The sequence below is a fragment of the Rana temporaria genome, chromosome 4 (genome assembly GCF_905171775.1).
Source record: "Rana temporaria chromosome 4, aRanTem1.1, whole genome shotgun sequence".
NCBI classification, from domain to species: domain Eukaryota; kingdom Metazoa; phylum Chordata; class Amphibia; order Anura; family Ranidae; genus Rana; species Rana temporaria.
The window spans coordinates 442,291,294-442,311,331 of NC_053492.1; the positions used below are offsets into that span (position 1 = coordinate 442,291,294).

Genomic DNA, 20,038 nt, shown 5'->3' on the forward strand with positions numbered 1-20,038 from the left:
GTGTTCTAATCCCTCTTCCCAAAACAAAAAATAAATAAAGGATCTGCTTTTTTAATTGATTGTACTTTAACCCCCTGTCAGTTACATGCAGCACTTCTGGGTGTGTTGGTTGCCTGTGTCTCCATCCACTGGCCATTTTATCGGTATTGTGTAGCTGCAGCTGTGAAGCCACACACTAGTGATGTAATGGCTGAGAAATTGGGGGACCCACAGCAAGCATAAAAGAGGGGCAGGGATCTGATACACTGGAAGTATTGAATGATGAAGATCCTAGCGGCACCTGTAACTCTGAAAGAAAGTGAAGATTCAATTCAGCAGAAGAAGTAATGGGAAGTATTGTTGGGGCTGGTGGTAGATTTTTGTGACCTGTCTGTACCTTGGGATTCTGAAAGATATTTTATAGATGCCCTTTGGCTCTCATAACCTCTTCCTCTATTCTTTAGTGTAGACGTGGAGAAAAAAACATTCTTCAGAATTTGCATAGACAACACAAATCAAAGGAAAATCCCCAGCTCCTCAAATCTTGCATCACCTTTTGCTCCAACTCTCATAACATGTTTAGCCCTGGGAACTCCGTTGCTTTTTTCATTTTACCGCCGAGCCCTATTGCTGATCCTGTATTGACAGATACCGAAGTCATCCTATGAAGTGTCATATTCACTCACTCACTGCGTGTAATTCCTAGCAGTATGACTGCTCCCAGCTGCTTCTGTTCACATGCCTCCTTACCCAGAGGATTTACACCCTTTAACTGCTACAATAAATATTCAATAAAAAGGGGTACGTGAGGGTGATGTGCTAGATTTAAGGGCCTAAGAAGTTTCAATCATTGTAGACAGCAGGCCTGGACTGGAAATTGTGCAAATTGTGTTGTGTCTAAAAATCTGTGGACTGGTAATGTCAGAATAGTAAGCCACAGTTCACACTGACTCTGTCACTTAAAGTCACGCTATTTCGAAGCAGCAGGTCAGTGCGACTTGGTCGCATCTGTGTGACTTCATGTACAGATGTCTATGCAAGTCGCACCTGAAATCACAAAGTCTTTGTTTTTTTGTGTTTGAAAATAACAAAAATGTTATACTTGCCTGCTCTGTGCAGTGGTTTTGCACAGAGCAGCCCAAGATACTCCTCTTTCTTTTCGGGTCTTTTGCTGGCGCTTCTGGTCCCTCCCTCTTGCCAAGAGCTCCCCTCAGCATGTGGCTTGCTATGGGGGCAGCGGAGCCACTGCTCTTTGTCCAATAAGATGCAGAGCCGAAGCTTGGCCCCGCCCCTTCTCGCTCCTCATTGGCTAACTGACTAGCACCGCAGTGGGCGCCATTTGCTCCCACTGCTGTCAAAATCAGGAGGGAGAGTCCCGGACAGCCCAGTCTCTCATGCAACATCGCTGGATCGAGATGGGGCTCAGGTATGTATAAGGGTGGGCTGCTGCACACAAGTTTTTTTTTTAGTTTTTTTTATCTAAAAGCGGAGGTCCTCCCACCCCATTAAATAAGTCAGCAGCTACAAATACTGCAGCTGCTGACTTTTAATACAGGGTATATGGACACTTGCCTGTCCAGGGAGCCTGCAATGTCGGCACCCCAACAGATTTTTGGATCAGCTGTTGGGTGCGGCTGCCGCCATTGCTGGTAGGGGAACCTGGCTGTGAAGCCTTTCAGCTTCACAGCCGGCTCCCTACTGAGCATGCGTGAAGCAAGCTGTGCTTTCTAATTGGCCTGGCGGTGGAAAGAGGAGGGGGGCTGCGCTTCGCCGTGGCGCTGTCTCATGAAGTGGGGAAGTGTACAACTCAAAAACCGGTCTCCCCCCTCGAGAAATAGAGAGAGAGATGAATAGGCAGAAGTTCCATTATTTGGGTGGAACGCTGATTTAAAACAAAAATAAAAGGTCTGCAGTCACCAGTGATGCACCTCCATCCCTATATACAGAAAGAGTCACCCTTGGGACTTTATGAGGTGGTCAGTTTGCTCTGCTTTAATACCTGAAATGCATTAAGCTAAAAAAAACTTCTGCTTTTTTAGAACCATTTTAAAATTAATAAAAAAAAGCATGGGGTTTCTGGACCCCAAATTTTACAGTTAAAGCAGCTCTCAAACATCTGTTTCCCTTCCTTTCGTTTTTACTAATAGACAAAATCCATTCTTTAGCCTGTGCAACAGAATAAAATCTTTATTGTATAAGGTGACGGCTGTAATTTGTTTCCTGCATGGACCTATGTTTGTTCAGTTCAAGCTTCCTCTTCCTCAGTGGATTTATTCCCTTTGGACTACAAATGTCTGGATGGGAAATGGTAACTGTACATTCACACATTTTCTAAAGACGTATTTCAGTAAAGGATGTCACTCTGACTCAAAATATCCACCATTAAGTCATTAGTGAGAAGCAGAGACACAGTATCTCTTCCTGATGGCCGTCTAACGTCAGGAAACAAAGTGACATGTTTTATGTTTGCCAGTGTGCCTAGCTGTGAGGTTGTGGAGGGACAATGCCGAATGCCGCTTTTGTCTGCAAAAAAAATCTAAATCTGTTTATTCATCCTACACATAAAGCATTTTATCATTCTACCATACCCACTTGCCTACTGAGCACTTTCACCCCCTTCCTGCCCAGGCCAATTTTCAGCGCTGTCACTTTGACAATTGCACGGTCATGCAACACTGTATCCATATGAATTTATTTTTATTTTTCACACACATCTTTTGGGGGTATTTAATCGCCACAGGCTTTTTTTTTTTTTTTTAACATTTTGCAAATGGGTAATTTTTCTCCTTCACTGATGTGAAGCTGCACTGGTGGGCAACGCTTGTGGGCACCAACTGGTGGCACTGATTATCAGTGTCCTGATTATCCATGTAGATGTCCCTTTCACACTGACAGCCCTTTGGCCCTTTACCCCGATCTGTCATCAGCTGAGTCCCAAGGACTCAGCAATCATAGAGTTCGTCACGCAGGCAGTGTGATTACAATAGGACTTCATATGATGGCCTACCGACGAAGTGAGCTCACGCTGTAGCCGTCATTCAGCTATAGCACAGGCGGGAACTGGTTAAAGTGCTTCTAAGGGCTGAAGGTTTTTACCTTCATGCATGAGGGTAAAACTAACCTTCAGTGTGCAGCACCCCCCCCCCCCCCACCACCCCATCGAACACTTGCCTAAGTCTGATTTGGATCCAGTGAAGTGCATAAGAGCTGAGACTCTCCTGGGTCATTCCGCTGCTATCAATCACAGCCAGTGAGGCAGGATTGGAGGATGGGGCTTGGCTGCCCATAAGACCCAGAGCAGGCTTGCATAAGTGCCCCCATCATAATCGGCTTGCTATGGGGGCCCTTGGCAAGGGGGAGGTGCCCAGAGCGCCGGCAAGGGACCTGAGAAGAGGAGGATCAGGGCTGCTCTATACAAAATCAGCAGGTACTTATGATATGTTTGTTATATAAAAAAAAAAAAAAATTGTTGACAAATTAAGCACTCCTCTCCAGCACATATTGCCTGATGTTTAAACCACTTTCTACTCCTCTCTTGCCTTTACTACCCACTTTTATACCCTCCACACTCCTCCCCTGTACACACTTCCCCCTGCCATGCCCTCACCACGCTTTCCTTCACATGCTTCCTGCTAACTGACCCTCCATACTCTTTCTGCACATGCTGCCCCTGTATCGCCTCCACTCTTTTCCTCCACATATTGACTTCTATGGAAGTACAGTTTTTTTTTTTTTTTTTTAAACGGAGCATATTGCATTTTTGTCCAGTTTTAAAAAAAGGAATCGTAAACCAAATTGGATGAAAAACTGATGTAAAGAAATAGAACTAAATGGAAGATAAATGTTAACGGATAGTGACAGAATCCATTCTTCTTAGGCCCCTTCCACATGGGTTGGACTCCGCCAGCTTAGTGGGGAATCTGTCTGCTGATTTTGTGTCCACTCAACTTATGCAGGCGGGTCACAGACACAGTCCGCTCTCCTCTATGGGCGGTCGAATGTCCGCCTGTCTGTTTACACCCTATTGCCATCTGATGCCAATCCGCTAGATCAGGGATATGCAAATAGCGGACCTCCAGCTGTTGCAAAACTACAAGTCCCATCATGCCTCTGGATGTCATGCTTGTGGCTATTAGAGTCTTGCTGTGCCTCATGGGACTTGTAGTTCTGCAACAGCTGGAGGTCCGCTAATTGCATATGCATGCGTTAGATGGATAGGGAAACAGATCCTTGTCCATCTGTTTTTATTGAATTGGATGTTGACGGGTAAAACAAACGCATGCCTTGTTTATATCGGCCACTCCCTAGAGGATAATGGAGGGTCCAATCATGTCCGCCTGTAAAACTGTCAGGCATACCCGATCGGTTCACCTGTGTGAAAGGGGCCTTAGTAAAAACATGACTGAATGGGGCTCGTGTGAAAGGGGCATTGCCCATGTCTTCAGACTTTGCTGATTGCTGGTGGCCATAGGCATCCACTGCTTCCAGTTGTGTGAATATCTTCTCCCTGAGGATGTACGCTGTGTAGTTTCTCACTACAGCGCTCCAACTGGCAAGAGACAAGCAATTAGCAATATACTGCTGTGTGTGTCCCTCTGATGGAGTATAAGGGTTTCCCTCCAGCTCTCGCAACATGGCGGGAAGTGAGGGAAATCCTCGGTGACACAGACAGCAATAAAAACCTGGATAGAGATTTCAGCCTCTCCTTTCACTGTTCAAAAAACGTTGTCATCGTCTCCAATTCTACTTTTATTGCAAGACTTTGGTTTTATGAAATAAAGCTGTATCTAAATGCTGCGACCATCTATCTTTTCATCCTGAAATGAAAGGACCCTTTTTAAAATGGTAGTTAAATCCATTAAGCGTGGAAGATGTTTACTACTTTGATTTCTGCCAGTTTTGGCTCTCCTCCTGATCACCAAACAACGGGTCTTGTTTTGTATTCATTTCACATCTGGTGGTTGGTCTAAGCCAAAAAGATAAAACGGGCATTTCTCAGACGGCATACATTGCTAATTGTCAGACAATGTGACGTTTGCAGGCTTGTGGATTACCTGCTAGAAGAAAGCTGTCATTTCAGGTGATCTGCCTCATGTCTGAAAATCATTTTGTTTGTTTTTTTTCTAAACCACACACCTCTTCCATTCACGGGCCAAGGTGTTGTGTTTTTCTTTTGCACAAAGGTGTGTTTGTAGATGTTGTGTCGCAACAGATCAAAGACTGCTTACAAATGTGCTCTGGGTGAGAAGCTATTTAATGATTTAATTATCCACAGCACAGGTTAATGCATTAGGAAGGCTATCTAGAGCAGGGGTTCCTCCTTTGGGGTCCGTGGACCTCCTAGTAGTCCTTGAATGATTATCAGGGGTTCAATGAGAGTCAGATAAAAAAATTAAAATAAAATGTACTATACAGAGCTCACCCTTGTTCCAGTTAATGGTTTTCGGTCGATAGAAGTGAAAGAAATTGCACCCCACCGCTGCTTATAGCGCCAATCGTTGTTGGCCCATAATTATAATTAAAATTTGTATAATTGTTCTCTGTGCAACCGCCATCTTTTGCCACTCCATAATAGGAAGTGCTGATTCTCATTTTCTAGTAGTAGTGTAGATTAGAGCAGAATTGAAATGGTTTTTGTTTCATTTGCACACAATGAGTGAGTGAATAACTTGTATAGCGCTACAAATGCGAACTGAATCGCCTCGAGGCGCTTGGTATCCATTGTCGTTCTGATCCTTCAGAATAGGCGGGTCTTGAGTTTTTTTCTGAAGGCCCAATGATGTTCTTCTATTCGGATGTTAGTTGGTAGTGCGTTCCACAGCCGGGGTTCTTGGACTTCAAATTTTCATTCTCCTTTTGACTTGTAGCGGGACTTGGGGATTTGAAGTCGATTTTTGATTGACGGTTGTAGTATTTTTTTTCTCGCATAAATATTGAGGGGTGATTCCTTGTGTAATGATTGTATTTAAAGAAGTACAGCCAAAGCTCATTTGCTGTTCTTCTCCTGTGGATCACAGTCCTTTCTGCACTCCTGTGACCCATTTTCAGCTAATTTCACATAGCCAGTCCAAGCTCGGGCAAGATCATGACAATCAAGTCAGGAACCGCCCACATGCCTGGATCGGTGCTCAGCCTCTCGGCAAGCCGCTGAGATCCTGAGCTGACCGCTCCCGCCCCCTCCGCAGCCCAGCCCTCCATTGAGCGAGGGGGGCAGAGCAGGGAGCTGTGAGAACCGAGCAATTAACGGCGTTTTATTGCTCGGTTCTCAATTTTGGAGGCACTGGGGGACGGATGCAGCATCAGACCGATGGTGCATCCACCTAGGTAGGTATGATTCTTACAAAAATGAAAAGATTTTATTTTTTTTGTATTGGTGTCCACTAATCTTTTTCGGGCCAGTTCACACCAGACTCGGTTCCGTTCCGTTCAGTTCTGTGTGCACACAGAACTGCGTCTGGTGTGAACTGGCCCTTAATGCGAAAAACCGTGCGATCCATCTTGGGATTGTTTACTTTATGCAAACTTTGTGTTTTGTCATATGAGGAAATAAAATTTCAATAAAAAATTCAATAAAATAAAGTATATTGCATGTAAAGTTGTTTATGGTCCATAAGAATCACTGATCTAGATCCATTTTTTTTTGGGGGGGGGGGGGTGTTCAGTAAAGATTGGTAGATTTACACACCATTTTGTCCTGGTGGCTTTAGTTTGTAGGTTTGAAAATGAGTTATACATTTTACATGGAATGTAAAGGGGGGGGGGGGGGTCTCTCTCAATGCGGTCACTTGTGTGGGTGACTATGGAGAGATTTCATCTCACTTCTGTTGTTTTGGGGAGTATAGGGAAATTTCCCCCCCCACACACACACACACACACACACACACACACACACACACACACACACACACACACACACACACACACACACACAATGCAGTGGTGTGAACCGGGCACACAGGAAACGGGGCGTTCTGCCTTGTCTTGCAGTTGGACTGTGCTGGAATTACCGCCTAATGCCGTCATACCAAATACTTTATTGCGTTTTTTTTTTTTTTTTTTTTCCCCCAGGTCCTCCAGCACTACGTGAAGCCCTTTCTATGTCTTGTATTACCAATGGAGGAGCGGGAACCAGAAAACCAACCCTTACTGGATCTGTTGCCAGAAAAGATACATTGGCATCAGCTGCTAAAAGGTATTACCATCTATATAAAAAGCCAGAAAACACCCCTTCCAAAAAAGTTGATAAAAAGCCTATGTGTGCATGGACACATAGAATAACATGCTGGGGAGTTTACTGGCTGCGGAAAAAAAATGCCTGAAGCAAAAAACAGCCACTGTAAAAATGTCCAGTGTGCATGAAGCCTAACTGTTCTTACATGCTGATTTCCCCATGTTTCATCTCCTAAAAATGCTGCAAATACAGAAATGTAAGCTTTGGATTCTGCTGCATTGGTACAGGTGCTTGTACCAATTCTCAAAGTCCATTAAGCCCTGGTTCACACTGATGCAATGCGGGAAACACACAAGATTTGCTGTGTTTCCCCCCCCGCATCCCATCGTTTGGCAATTCATGCGATCTGCTGCGGTGTCAATGTTAGATTAATGACACCCCGAGAAAGATCACAAAATGCAGTCTGAGTGCCAGGAGTGCATCGCATGGGTGTGAACACCCATGCAATGAGATTCGGTTGCGGGGAAAAAAAGGTCCTGCACCATTTTAATGTGATGTGCCATACAAAGTGTATTGAAAATTGTGTGAACCTAGTTAAAAAGTGTTATGCTCACTGTTGAAAATTTCAAGTCCTAGAAATCAAAGTTGCCCCAACAATGGTTAAAGTGGATCTAAAGGCAAAACTTTTTATTTTGGATAGCATAAGGGAGGGTTATAACCCCTGTCAGCGCCCCCCCCCCCCCATTGGGGATATTCCCCTTGACCTCCTGTCTCATAGTAAAAATAGGACGTGTGAGGGAATTCCTGGTTATTGCCAGAACTAGTGTCCTCATTGGAAGATTTCTCCTGTTTCCTGTTCTGGGAAAATACCCACATTTTGAGATTCTCTCACTTTTACACCAGTGATGATGGTAAGCAGGACAAACATGTGCCAACTTTCCTAAAACTTTTTTAGGGCGCATTTTCAGGCACTTTGTACTAAAGCGCCTGAAAACTGCCCCAGTGTGAAAGGGGGCTAAATATCGGTACCCAGTTATATTGTGTACATTTGAAATGTCATGAAGTTCTCTGTTAGAATTAGAACTATAGGCAAAACCTCTTTTTTTTTTCTTCTTCTTCTTTTTCATGTGTAAAGTAAGGCCTGGTTCACGCCTATAAGTTTTTTTGGTGCTTTTTGCAGAAACGCACTGCAGTTCATTTAACTGGGACACATTCACATCTATGCTTTTTTTTCAGCCACTGCATTTTTGGAAAACGGTCAGGGACTCTTTTTTAAAACGCACAGTGGTGCTTTTGGTTAAATACATAATAATGAAGAAGCTGCGGAAATGCATATAGTACAATGTTGATGCAATTTTTACAACAATTGCATTTTGTGTGTACAAAAAGCACTGCAGAAACAATCAAACGCATAGGTGTGAACCAAGCCTAAGGGAAGGTTATAACCCGCTGTCAATTTATATTTTCGTTTTGGGTCCCCTTGGAGATAATTACCTTAATTTCCTGTCCTATAGCCAGAGATTTGGAAAGAGGAAAGATTTTCCCTCTATTACTGTACTGGGGACAACCCAAATTTTGGGATTTACCTTTACCCTCGATGGTAGTGGTAACATGTCAAATAGAGGATGAATTCCTCGAAGGCCAGTTTCACACAGGCTTCAGCTTGTATAAGAGCTCTATGAACGTTGCAAGCGTCGACAAAGAATTTTGCAGAGCTTTCAGCAAGCTTTATTAAAGCGCAATTCAACTTCAGTTTGCTTGTATGTGAGTACAGAGGTGGGTGGGAACAATCTCCTGGAGGGGGAGGTCAGGTGTAAGTTGTGCAAATGAGGTCAGCTGCTGAACGATTTTGAGTCTGAGGGCCCCCTTTTCACACTGGCTTTCTGATCAGGTCCGCTTGTCAGTTTTTCAAGCGACCTGATCGAACACTCCATTTATTCCTAAGGAGCGGTGGATGTCAGCGGTGGCACGTCGGCTGACAATCCGCTGCTATCCGATTCTGTTTGTGATATCCAGGCAGATGGTGACCCTATTTTATACCTGTCTGGTGCATGGGATCGGATCAAAATGGACAGGCGGTTCTAAGTGTATCAAAAATCTGGGAGATGGAGACAAGCATTTCGATCATGTGACTGCTGTAATTGGCTGTTGCAGCGGTCACATAATAAAAAGCTTTCAAACGCAAGTATGCACCAGAAGCTTTCCGTGATACTTCAGTTACTGTGCTGGATGTGCACCCTCAGCACAGTAAATTGTTTTACATAGAAACGCATATATGTAGCCGCTCTGCGTTGGGGCCCATATGTGTGCAGCCGTGGGAAGAGGTAATGGTGTAAATTGATATAAAGGGAAGCTGGCGTTAAGGGAAAAAAAAAAAAAGAACTTGGACTTTAATTTTGTTTTCTTTATATCCCAGAGAAAATTGAGCACTGTCCGTAATACTTTTTTTATTTGCACTAACTTATTTTTCATGTACGAGCTTTCAGGGTGTGTCTCCTTCAAGGTCCAAGCGGTACTGATTCACAAAAGTATTAGCAGAAGTTGACATTTTAAAACAAAAACAAAAAAAAAAAATCTGAGGGAAATCTCTTTATATCCCAAAATGTGTTGCTTCAGGGCTGTTGAAGAGTATATATATTTTTTATATATAAATGTTTTATCTTGTTTATATTATGTGGTCTATATGATATAATATTGGGTCTTGGTTGATGTGTGTACTTTTGTGGTATGTGCGTAAAATATATATATATATATATATATATATATATATATATATATATATATATATATATATATATATATAATTTTTTTTTATTTTTTTTATTTTTTTTTACATGCAATTTTTACACATCCGAGCTTCAAAGAGCTGCATGAAAAATGATTAAATTGGAGTTGCCTCACTATTTTATCCTATAAGGAATTCTATCAAAGCTAGGTTTTGATGTTCACAAGTACAAAGTAGCACACTCCCTTTAATATTTATGAAAAATGTACATTTATTATCCGTTTACAGCATTGACAAATACATTATTCAAATGACTTGTTGGGGGGGGAAAAAGTAGATCATATTTGGGGAAATAAAGTATTTCACAAATTTGTGTTGGTAATACTGCAGACTAAGTTGTGTGTGTGTGTGTGTGTGTGTGTGTGTTTTTTTTAATACTACTTCTTCTTTTATTTTTTTATTTTTCTGAACCAGACTTGAATTTTTTTTCTATTTCAGTTTATGAAACCTTGAGGGGTCCATTCACATCTACCTTTTGTGCTGCCTTAATGTACGCATTTTCGGGCATTGTGCATTAAGTGGCATTGCTCACACAGACACTGAATGAAAATGTAAACGCTTCAGTTTATAACATTATAGTGTGTGTGTATAGAAGGCTTTCCTTATCTGCAGCACTTTACTATATAAAGGGGGACAAAACAATTACAATACATTTCAATGCAGGTGGAATAGGAAGACAAGTGGACTTAAACTTCCCCCAAATGACTTCCATCTGTCTTAGGTATAGGATCCTGGGGAGATTTTTATCAAAGTAACAGCAGAGCGCTGCTTCCTGGCCACAGTAGATACTGTATTTATTGGCGTATAACACTCGTTTTTGTACCCCCGAAAATAGAGGGTCAATTGTGCCTGCGTGTTTACACGCAGGGGGTTGTGTAAAGTTTTTTTTTTTTCCCCTGAAACTTCCCCCTTAAAGTTGGGGTACGTGTTGTATGCCTGTACGTGTTGTATGCCTGTACGTGTTGTATGCCTGTACGTGTTGTATGCCTGTACGTGTTGTATGCCTGTACGTGTTGTATGCCTGTACGTGTTGTATGCCTGTACGTGTTGTATGCCTGTACGTGTTGTATGCCTGTACGTGTTGTATGCCTGTACGTGTTGTATGCCTGTACGTGTTATACGCCGATAAATACGATACTTTATGATGATCAAATTCCTCATACTCCCCAGCACATGGTTGATGGGACACTGCATTACAATAGAGAATGGCAATCCCCATCTGCACCTGGATGCGAAGATTGTCATTAGACTCAATGGGCATGCATAGGTCTTCTGTATATACATCTCTGTGCAGGCAGTTCCATTTATTTCAATTTGGATGCAGCCGCTACATGGACACAGCCTCTGCTCCAAATTTAACAGCCATGCAGGTGCTCAACCCTGAATGCAAATAGTCTGTGTTCTGGCCCATCCAAATGCACAGCTGTTAATTTGGGAGCAGAGGCTGTATCCATGTAGCCATTGCATCTTAACTGACATAAATGGGAACGCCTGCACAGGGATGTATATACAGAAGACCTATGCATTCCCATGGAGTCTAATGACAAATGTTGCATCCAGGTGCAGATGGGGATTGCCATTCTCTATTGTAATGCAGTGTCCCATCAACAGTGTGCTGGGGAGTATGAGTAATTTGATCATCATAAAGTATCTACTGTGGCCAGGAAGTAGCGCTCTGGTGGTACTTTGATAAAAAATCTCCCCAGGATCCTATACCTAAGCCAGATTGAAGTCATTTAGGGGAAGTTTAAGTCCACTTGTCCTCCTATTCCACCTGCATTGTAATTGTTTTGTCCCCCTTTATATTGTAAAGTGCTGCCCAAACTGTTGCTATATAAATCCTGTATAATAATAAAAAGAATAGTGACTCAACACGAAAACCTTTTTCTCCAATAATTCATACACGGCCACTCCTTGATGAACCTGGGTTTATTTTTCATGAAATTGTTTTTGGCCTCATGCAAACTGGGTGCCAGAACTCCACTTTTAACGACCTCACGCCCGCCATATAGACAAATGGATGGGGTGCTCTGTTCTGGGATGACGTTGCCCCAGTCTCGACACTCCTGCACGCCCGCAGCGATCACGCTGGGACACGGCTCAACCCTGATCTCGGTAAAGAGCCAATTTAACCATGTGATCAGCTGTGTCCAATCACAGCTGATCATGTCTAAACATGGAAATGCCGGTTATTGCCTCTCCTTGTCTCACACTGACAGTGAGCCCATTGGCGGCATTTCCTCACAGGGGAGACCTGTACAGATAATCGGGGCACTGATCATCAGTGCAGCGCCAACAGTGCCCATTAGTGAGCCCATTTTGTGCCAATCGGTGCTGATATATATGTGCTACCTTTCAGATCAGTGCTGCATATCGGAGCCACCTATCAGTGCTGCACATTAGTGCTTCCTCGTCAGTGCTGCCTCATCAGCACACATCGGTGAAGAAGTGTGCAATGAAGTTTTTTCCAAACTTTTCTGACCTTTCTTTGCTAAAAAAAATAAAATAACATAAACCCAGTGATGAATGAATACCACCAAAAGAAAGCCATTTGTGTGGATTTGTGTGCACTTTGACAATTGTGCGGCACTGAAAATTGGCCTGTAAAGGACAAGGTTTAAAAGTGCCCAGTATTGAAGTGGTTAAGGGTGTTTGACTTTTTTTTCACCTCCTAAATCCCCCTCCATTCATGCACACATACAGTAGGCATTTACATGCCCAACAAAAAATATTGGAGCGTTCCGGCAGAAAAAAATGCCAAGCGCATGCAGCATGTAACACGCTTAAAAGCTAATTGCTTTAGAACTTAAAGGGGTTGTAAAGGTTTGTTTTTTATTTTCTAAAAAGGTTCCTTTAAGCTAGTGCATTGTTGGTTCACTTACCTTTTCATTCCATTTCCCTTCTAAATGTATTTTTTCTTTGTTTTGTTTGAATTTTTCACTTCCTGTTCCTCCTCAGTAAGGTGTTCAGTAAGCTGTTCTAAATGACTTTCCACCGCTTGGATGATGGTGGAAAGCTTGCTGAGGAGAAACCGGAAGTGAGAAATTCAAACAAAGAAAAAAAAACCTTTAGAAGGGAAATCGAAGGAAAAGGTAAGTGAACCAACAATGCACTAGCTTAAAGGAACTGATTTAGAAAATAAAAGCAAACCTTTACAACCCCTTTAAGTGTTCATTTATTTTAATGGCCATAATAAATGAATATTGCAGACAGTTTGTCTGCACTTCTAGGGGGATTTGTCCATTATCTGAAAAAAGAACACACTGAAGCCTAATTGCTCCTTTACTGTATGTACAGAAGCCCTCCGGTGTCACAGGTGATTTGTGATTTTGTGACGTTACTCCATTACCATTTATTTTGTCTTTTTTTTCCTCTTTTTTTTTTTTTTTGGGTCTTCTTATATTTCATTGTCAATTGTGTTTTATGTTGTTCTCATTTATTTTTACAGTAGCACAGAGAAAAAGAAAGAGAGACCCCAAGGCGTCAAAGAGGAATCAAATACAAATGATCAGAGCCCATTAAATCAGGCATCTCCTTCTCCCCAACCTTCCCCACAGACCAGCCAAACACACAGGCAAAATCAGGAAAGCAGGAACGCTGCTTCAACCAAAAGGTTTATATCACACCGAGGAGGGTACAAGTGGCAAGAGTTGTAATGATTAGTCTGTGTTGTTATCCGCAGTGCCAGACTGGGGAGGGGCGCAGTGTCAAGTAGCACTTTATCTGAGAGCTGCTGCTGTCTGTTCAAGAGCAAATGTGTTTTCACATTGCCTATACAGTGCCTGGCTGAGATCGCTATTGCAACAGCTGACAAAATTTGCAAACTTTGCTTCTCTATAGTGCTTAAATTGCTTTGCTTTCCAGCTTTTGCAAAAATATTAGAGGAAAGATGGGAATATGCATTTCGTGTACAGCCCAGAACTTTAATATGGGGGGGGCAGGTTTTTTTTTTTTTGTGCCAAATGTTTTGACACCCCTTGCCCCACTTTCATTAAAGCTACCTGTACACAGGGATTACGGGGTCCTCTGAGCTCTCAAACATTTTCATTGGTTGCCGTCCACTTAAACTGGTCCGTGTGTGCTTATAAAGGAGACCAGGAAATTGGCTTAGGGGGGACAAGGACATTTGCACACAGTTCAGTGTTTTCTGTAAAGAGTTATGGAAGGTAAAAGCACTTTACAAGATTAATCCACCTTTATTAATTTACAAACATAATGGTCTGCCCTTTTTTCCAAAAGCCTGTCCTCAAATGTGTGACTAACCAGTGAATGTTTTCTACAGAAATGGTATCCAGTGTCTCAACATTGCAACGAAATTTCCTGAGCAGAGTTCCACAAGTGTGGATTGTTCTTGGACTTAAAGCGGAAGGAAAGGCTTGCTTATAACTCCATGCAATCAGTTACACCATATTAGTATATCGATATGTGTAAAATGTGTTTCTTTAGTCCCCTTTCACACACAATGTAAATATTTCAGGCGGACCTGATCGGGAACCTCCATTCTCCTCCTGTGGAGCAGAGTGTAAACCGACATGTCTGTTTTTACATCCGCCTACGTCCAATTCAATCCGCTAAAAACAGATGGATGGGGATCTGTTTCCCCCCCTCCTGTCTAGCGAATCAGATGGTAGCCAGGTGTTTATGGACAGGCGGTCTGTTTACATGCGTCTGCTCATCAAGCAAAGGGCTGAATAAGCGGAGCGGACAGGGACCTGTCATCTGCTTGCTTAGTGGGGATCTGCGGCCAGACCCCCCCCCCCCTGCTGAACAAGCGGATCACAGCCAGAGTCTGCCCTGTATAAAAAGACCCTTAGAAGCACACGTGCAGCTCTGTCACTCCAGAAAGCCATAAAGAGGCTGGCAGGATAGGAGGTGGTGAAGCACATTCCTTTTGGAGCATTCATGAATAAGGACGCTTGTGCATCCTCATTCATTCAAACACACAGGGCATCACAGATGGTGCTGGGCCGGGTCGGACAGGAGAGAGGACGTGTGTGGGCGAGGCTGGTCGGAGCTGTACCATGATGCCGTCACCGACAACGGTTCCAGGTAGTGCCTCTGAGCAGCCACATTTGGCTGAACTGGTTCATTTTTGTTGGTAGAGTTCAGGAGGAATGCTGACTTTCTAGACCAGGGGCCTTCCAACTTTCTAAACAAAGGGCCAGTCAACTGTGCTGCAGACTTGAGCGGGGGCAAGACTATGACCAATGAAGGTAGAACATGTCTCGAAATTGGTGAAAGGACACAATTCCCCAGACGTGGTGGTCCTTGTGAGGAGGATGAAAGCCCCAAATTTGGTGTCTTTGGGCGGAATAGAGCCAAGATTAACCAAAAACTCAGTCTGACTATATTGGCCAAAGAAGGAGTCTTGTATAAAATCGTCAATTTGTATTATACATAATGTTTTTAAAACGTCATAAAAGCAAATATTGTGTGGTGCTTATTGGATCAACTGTACATAAAGTGATTGTAATAGTCTCGCTTGATAATTCCAATGATGGTAAGGAGGTCCTCGTGTCTATGCAAAACGCCAAGATTAGGCTTCATCAGGACACATGATCACCCTACAGTAATCTGTAGATCTGTGCAACATCAGACTTTATGGCTACTTATAATCTTTGATATAGACGTATTATTGCTGTGGTGTCCTGATGGACCTCCCCCTGTTGCTCCGGTTTCCACCCAGCGGATCGTGTGCATTTTGGTGCTAGGTTGCACAGCAAAGTGATAGCCTGTATTATCATATGTATAGATGAAATGGAAGCTCTATTTCTCTTTAGAGGCTTACTGTAGTGTGCTCATGCTTCCTGATGAAGCCTAATTTTGGCAAAACGCATTGACACATGAGGACCTCCTTGCCATCATTTGGAATTAAAGCAAGACATTACAATCTCTTTAAGTACAGTTGATCCGATAAGCACCACACAATATTTGCTTTTATGATCGTTCCTTTTTTTAAAAACATTATGTATAATACAAATTGACAATTTTGTACAGGACTCCGCTTTGGCCTATATAGTCCGGCTTTTCTAGTTTTTGGTTTATCTAGGCACTATCAAGTACAGATCCGCTTAACACCATATTTGCTTTTACGAAAGTCCTTGTTTTTAAACATACTAATTTATTTTATATAAGACTCCTTGTTTGGCCTATATAGTCTGACTTCATTCTAGTTCTATACACATACAGATGTTGGCCTATAGTGTCAAATTTATATATATATATATATATATATATATATATATATATATATATATATATATATATATTGTAGTGGGGGGATAGTACCCCATCATTGACATTTAGTGGGAGGAACAGTACCCCAAGGGCCAGATAAATGCAAGCAAAGGGACACATCCAGCCCGCAGGCCACAGTTTGGAGACCTGGTCATGATTGTTCGATTAGAAACAATATAGTCCAATCTGCAATTCTAATAATGCACAATATAACACTTATAGTTAACAGACATGCAAGGGCAGGTTTTCATTTTTTACTGAAATTCCACTTTAAGACCCTGTTTAGCAACCACCGTTTCAAAATTAGACCAATACAGCTGGCGCTTGGCCTTGAAGGCATCTAGTCAGTGTTTTCCTGCCCTAGATGGTTAGTTGGACTTTATTGGTACCTGACCTGGAACACTAAGAGGAGACGCGACTCTCTTATCTTGTGATATAGGGAAAGTGACCATAACTAGGTTAGGTATAGTTGTGCTTTATTTTCTCAGTAGCACCATATGTGCACTATGTGAACTGCTGCTTGGTAATACAGTACCCACACTGCCAGTGCTACTCCTCCACAACACAGTACCTACGTTATACGACGATAAATATGGTATATTTTTAAAGACACACCGCTCTTGCCAGAGATAAAAATATTGATCAGACTGGCATCTGACAGATGCATTTAATTTAGTTCATATTTTTTTTTTTACTTTATGAATCTGTTATAGATATTGTGGTGAGTAATAATACATTTGGAGACTGGAAGTTTTAAAAGTATTGAAGCGGTAGATCTCAAGTGTGGGAAAGTTTAATTTGTAAAGGGGCTGTAATGGCAATGATCTTCAGCAGTCATTGACCTTGTCCTCTAGCGTTGAACAATCGCCTCTAGCGTGTCCTCGGTGTTGAAAATTCCCCTCTAGCACGTCCTCGGTGTTGAACAATCCCTTCTAGCGTGTCCTGAGGCTCAGTCCTATTAAGAGCCTCTAAGTATGCTGAGAATCTTTACAATAACTCAAGTGCACTTACTGCTATGTGTTCCTCGGCTAAGAATGCCCTGTTCAAGCTTGTCAGGCTGAAGCCATAAATGTTTCTGTTGCACACAAAGGGCATAATAAAATGCTGGCAGAGTGTCATGTTCCGCTTGAGAGGAGGAATCTGGAACTTTAGATTGTTTTATGGTTTAAAAGCGGAGCTATTAACAGATTTGCAATGTAACCCAAAAAGCCATAGAAAGCGAGATTCATCTTCACAAACATCAGCGGAAATAGAACCAGTTTGCTACACTGATTTTAATCAGGTTTAATGGCATTTTACAGAACATTAAGCTACTGTTAATATACCAATAAAATGTTTCCGGATATAATGATGAAAAGTTATTGTACAAATTGGCATGCTTTGGAATACTTGGTCTTTTTTTACGAAAGGGAACTATAGTGTATTTTAAAGAGTTCACATTTTAAAGTGGTTGTAAAGGTAAGTTTTTTTAAATTAAACTTAATGTCTTCTCTGCATTAAAGTAGAGGTCCACCCTAACACTAAAATCCCTGCGTCTACATATATCCACGATCTAACACTAACCTATCTAGCCCTGTAAAAAAGAAATCGGTATGCATACCTTTTTTAAAGCAGATCCAACCCGATCCCATGCTGAGCTGTCAGCTGCAGCTTCGCTGTGGAGGAGGGCGCAGAGGACACGTCTGATAATGGAAGCCACATAGTAACTCTATGAGTGACGTCACGCCCCATTAATTTCACAGCCATTGTTGGTTGTGTCCTCTGCAGAGCTTCCGCAGCTGGAGACCAGGTCGGTTTCAAAAAAGAACTTTGAACTTGCGCGGCACACTACCAAATAACCGGTCATTATCAGATGAAACCCCTCAGGCAGGCATCATAAATGGACCATGGAGAGAGGAAAAGGACAGACTCGTAGAGGTAGGTTTACTAAAACCTGATAATCTGGTGCAGCTGTGCATGGTAACTTCTAACTGGTGCAGCTTCTAACTTCAGCTTGTTCAAGCTTTTGTAGTAAAACCTGGAAGCTGATTGGTTTCTATGCAGAGTTGCACCGGATTTTGCACTCTCCAGTTTTAGTAAATGAGCCCCATAGTGAAATACTGTCACACAGCTTGCGTCAGCCGAACACTATCCACCAGCAAGCATAAAAGAGTCAGCCGCTCACGCTCCACCCAACATATTTTGTTGCTGAAGAACATCTTCAGGTGCTAGTGCATTGATAATATATTTGATCCTTATCAGACTACTGTACACCAGTGGAGGCCAAAAATTATAATCTCCAGGTTGCCCATGATAGTATATTTTCTTGGTGTCTATTAAAGCTTTCTGCTTTTCTCTGCAATAACTTATGTTGAATGGCTTTCTTCTCCTGAGTCTCTGCACAATTCTACAGATATTGGAGGTCCAAGGATAGTTTGAATGTAGCCTCTTGTATGCAACAAATCTTCAATTGAAGTGATAAAACTGGAGGCATACTAACTTGGTTCATCTTAAAATGGTTTGTTCAGTGAAGGACTTCATGTTCTTCTACCTAGACTGCTCCTTGCGGTCGGTCTTTTGTGAAGTTGTGGGACAATAGACATGATTATCATATTTTTTTTCTCTATTTTAAACACATGATTTGAATCATTACAACTCTTGCCTGGCATAGGAGTGTCTAAATGCCCTTGTATCCTCACTTTTCAAATTTGCTGTTTCTAAGCTTTGCTTGGGTGTCAACAATTACCCCTGCTCTTGTGATTTCCCTGTTACTAATCTACTCCAAAATTCTCATCAAAGCAGCAACTTTACTGCTAAACACTTTGCAATGTTCTCACCTCAGCTGTTTAAATAACTGACAGATTCAGCTTAAATAATGAAATGAGGACTTGCAGACAGGCATGCTTCTGTGGTCATTAGCATCTCTGTGGTGTTTCCTCTTTCCGTTTGTGTCTACCTTCTTCCATATGAATAAATTGTAACGTGCAATGTGTGTTGTCCTCGCCCTTCATAGTCTATGGTGGTGCCTGCCTGCTTTACTAACTAAATTTGCTTTCTCACTTAAATGTTAGGTTTGCAGAATATTGTCTTTAACCCCCCTTTCTGTACTTGTATTTAAAAACCAGGACAGTGACCGGTCTGGTTATGGATGCCAGTCCTTTTCAAAACGGCTGCCATGTGCTTTTTTTATGTATTTTCTGCTTGGGTTTTCTTTACCTTTTTGTCATATGGCTGAGTAGACGCCTTGCAGTATCTGTCATTCGCTTGATGTTTCTTTATTGTAACATTTAAGGTAACTGTATTTTCTAAACCCCGCCAGTATAAAGAGAACCACCACCATTGAAAAATCGCACAACGCATGGGAATCCTCTGATGACAGTCGAAACAGGCTAATGAGGGCAGCTTCAACATCAAAACTGACCTCAAAGGCTTCCAAAGCTTCAGATAAGTAAGTATAAAATGTTAATGATAACGTATGATATATCTGCTTGATATATCTCAGAAGGGCTAGTCGTTTTTTACCAGCCTACAAAAAAAAATCTCTATCTCGGTTGATCCAGTTTTAATAAAACTATAAAGCTCTTTAAAACCTCAAACCTTAGTCGGCATTGATATCCACATGTAAATGTTGTTCCACCACAATGCATCCCATAGTCAGCCAAGTCCACAGATAATGGCTGGTGGGTTTTCCCAGTCCAGCTATGGTTTTAGGAGACGCTGCAAAGTCACCAGTTAGCTTGTATAAGCAGGCTGGGTGTGTAATGCTGGTGTGCCTTTTTTATTTTTTGTTTTAAGAAAATCTTTGATCGTCACGGTTAGTTTGGTATGATACCAAAGACGAGCACAGAATGTTTAAAAGTGCTACTGAATTTTATTGCCTGATAAGG

The 20,038-nt window shown here is 42.1% G+C and overlaps 1 protein-coding gene across 6 annotated transcripts in view; it reads left to right on the plus strand.

The window, feature by feature from the left end:
- EML4 (EMAP like 4) overlaps positions 1-20,038 on the plus strand; it is a 239,149-nt gene that overhangs the window by 158,923 nt on the left and 60,188 nt on the right. For 4 of the 6 annotated variants that reach the window (XM_040351517.1, XM_040351519.1, XM_040351520.1 and 1 more), the window contains exons 3-5: positions 7,048-7,171; positions 13,384-13,548; positions 19,471-19,599. In XM_040351517.1, coding sequence (XP_040207451.1) covers positions 7,048-7,171; positions 13,384-13,548; positions 19,471-19,599 — 418 coding nt within the window. The remainder of the gene's footprint in view (positions 1-7,047; positions 7,172-13,383; positions 13,549-19,470; positions 19,600-20,038) is intronic. The other 2 variants (XM_040351522.1, XM_040351521.1) reach the window with 1 other exon arrangement.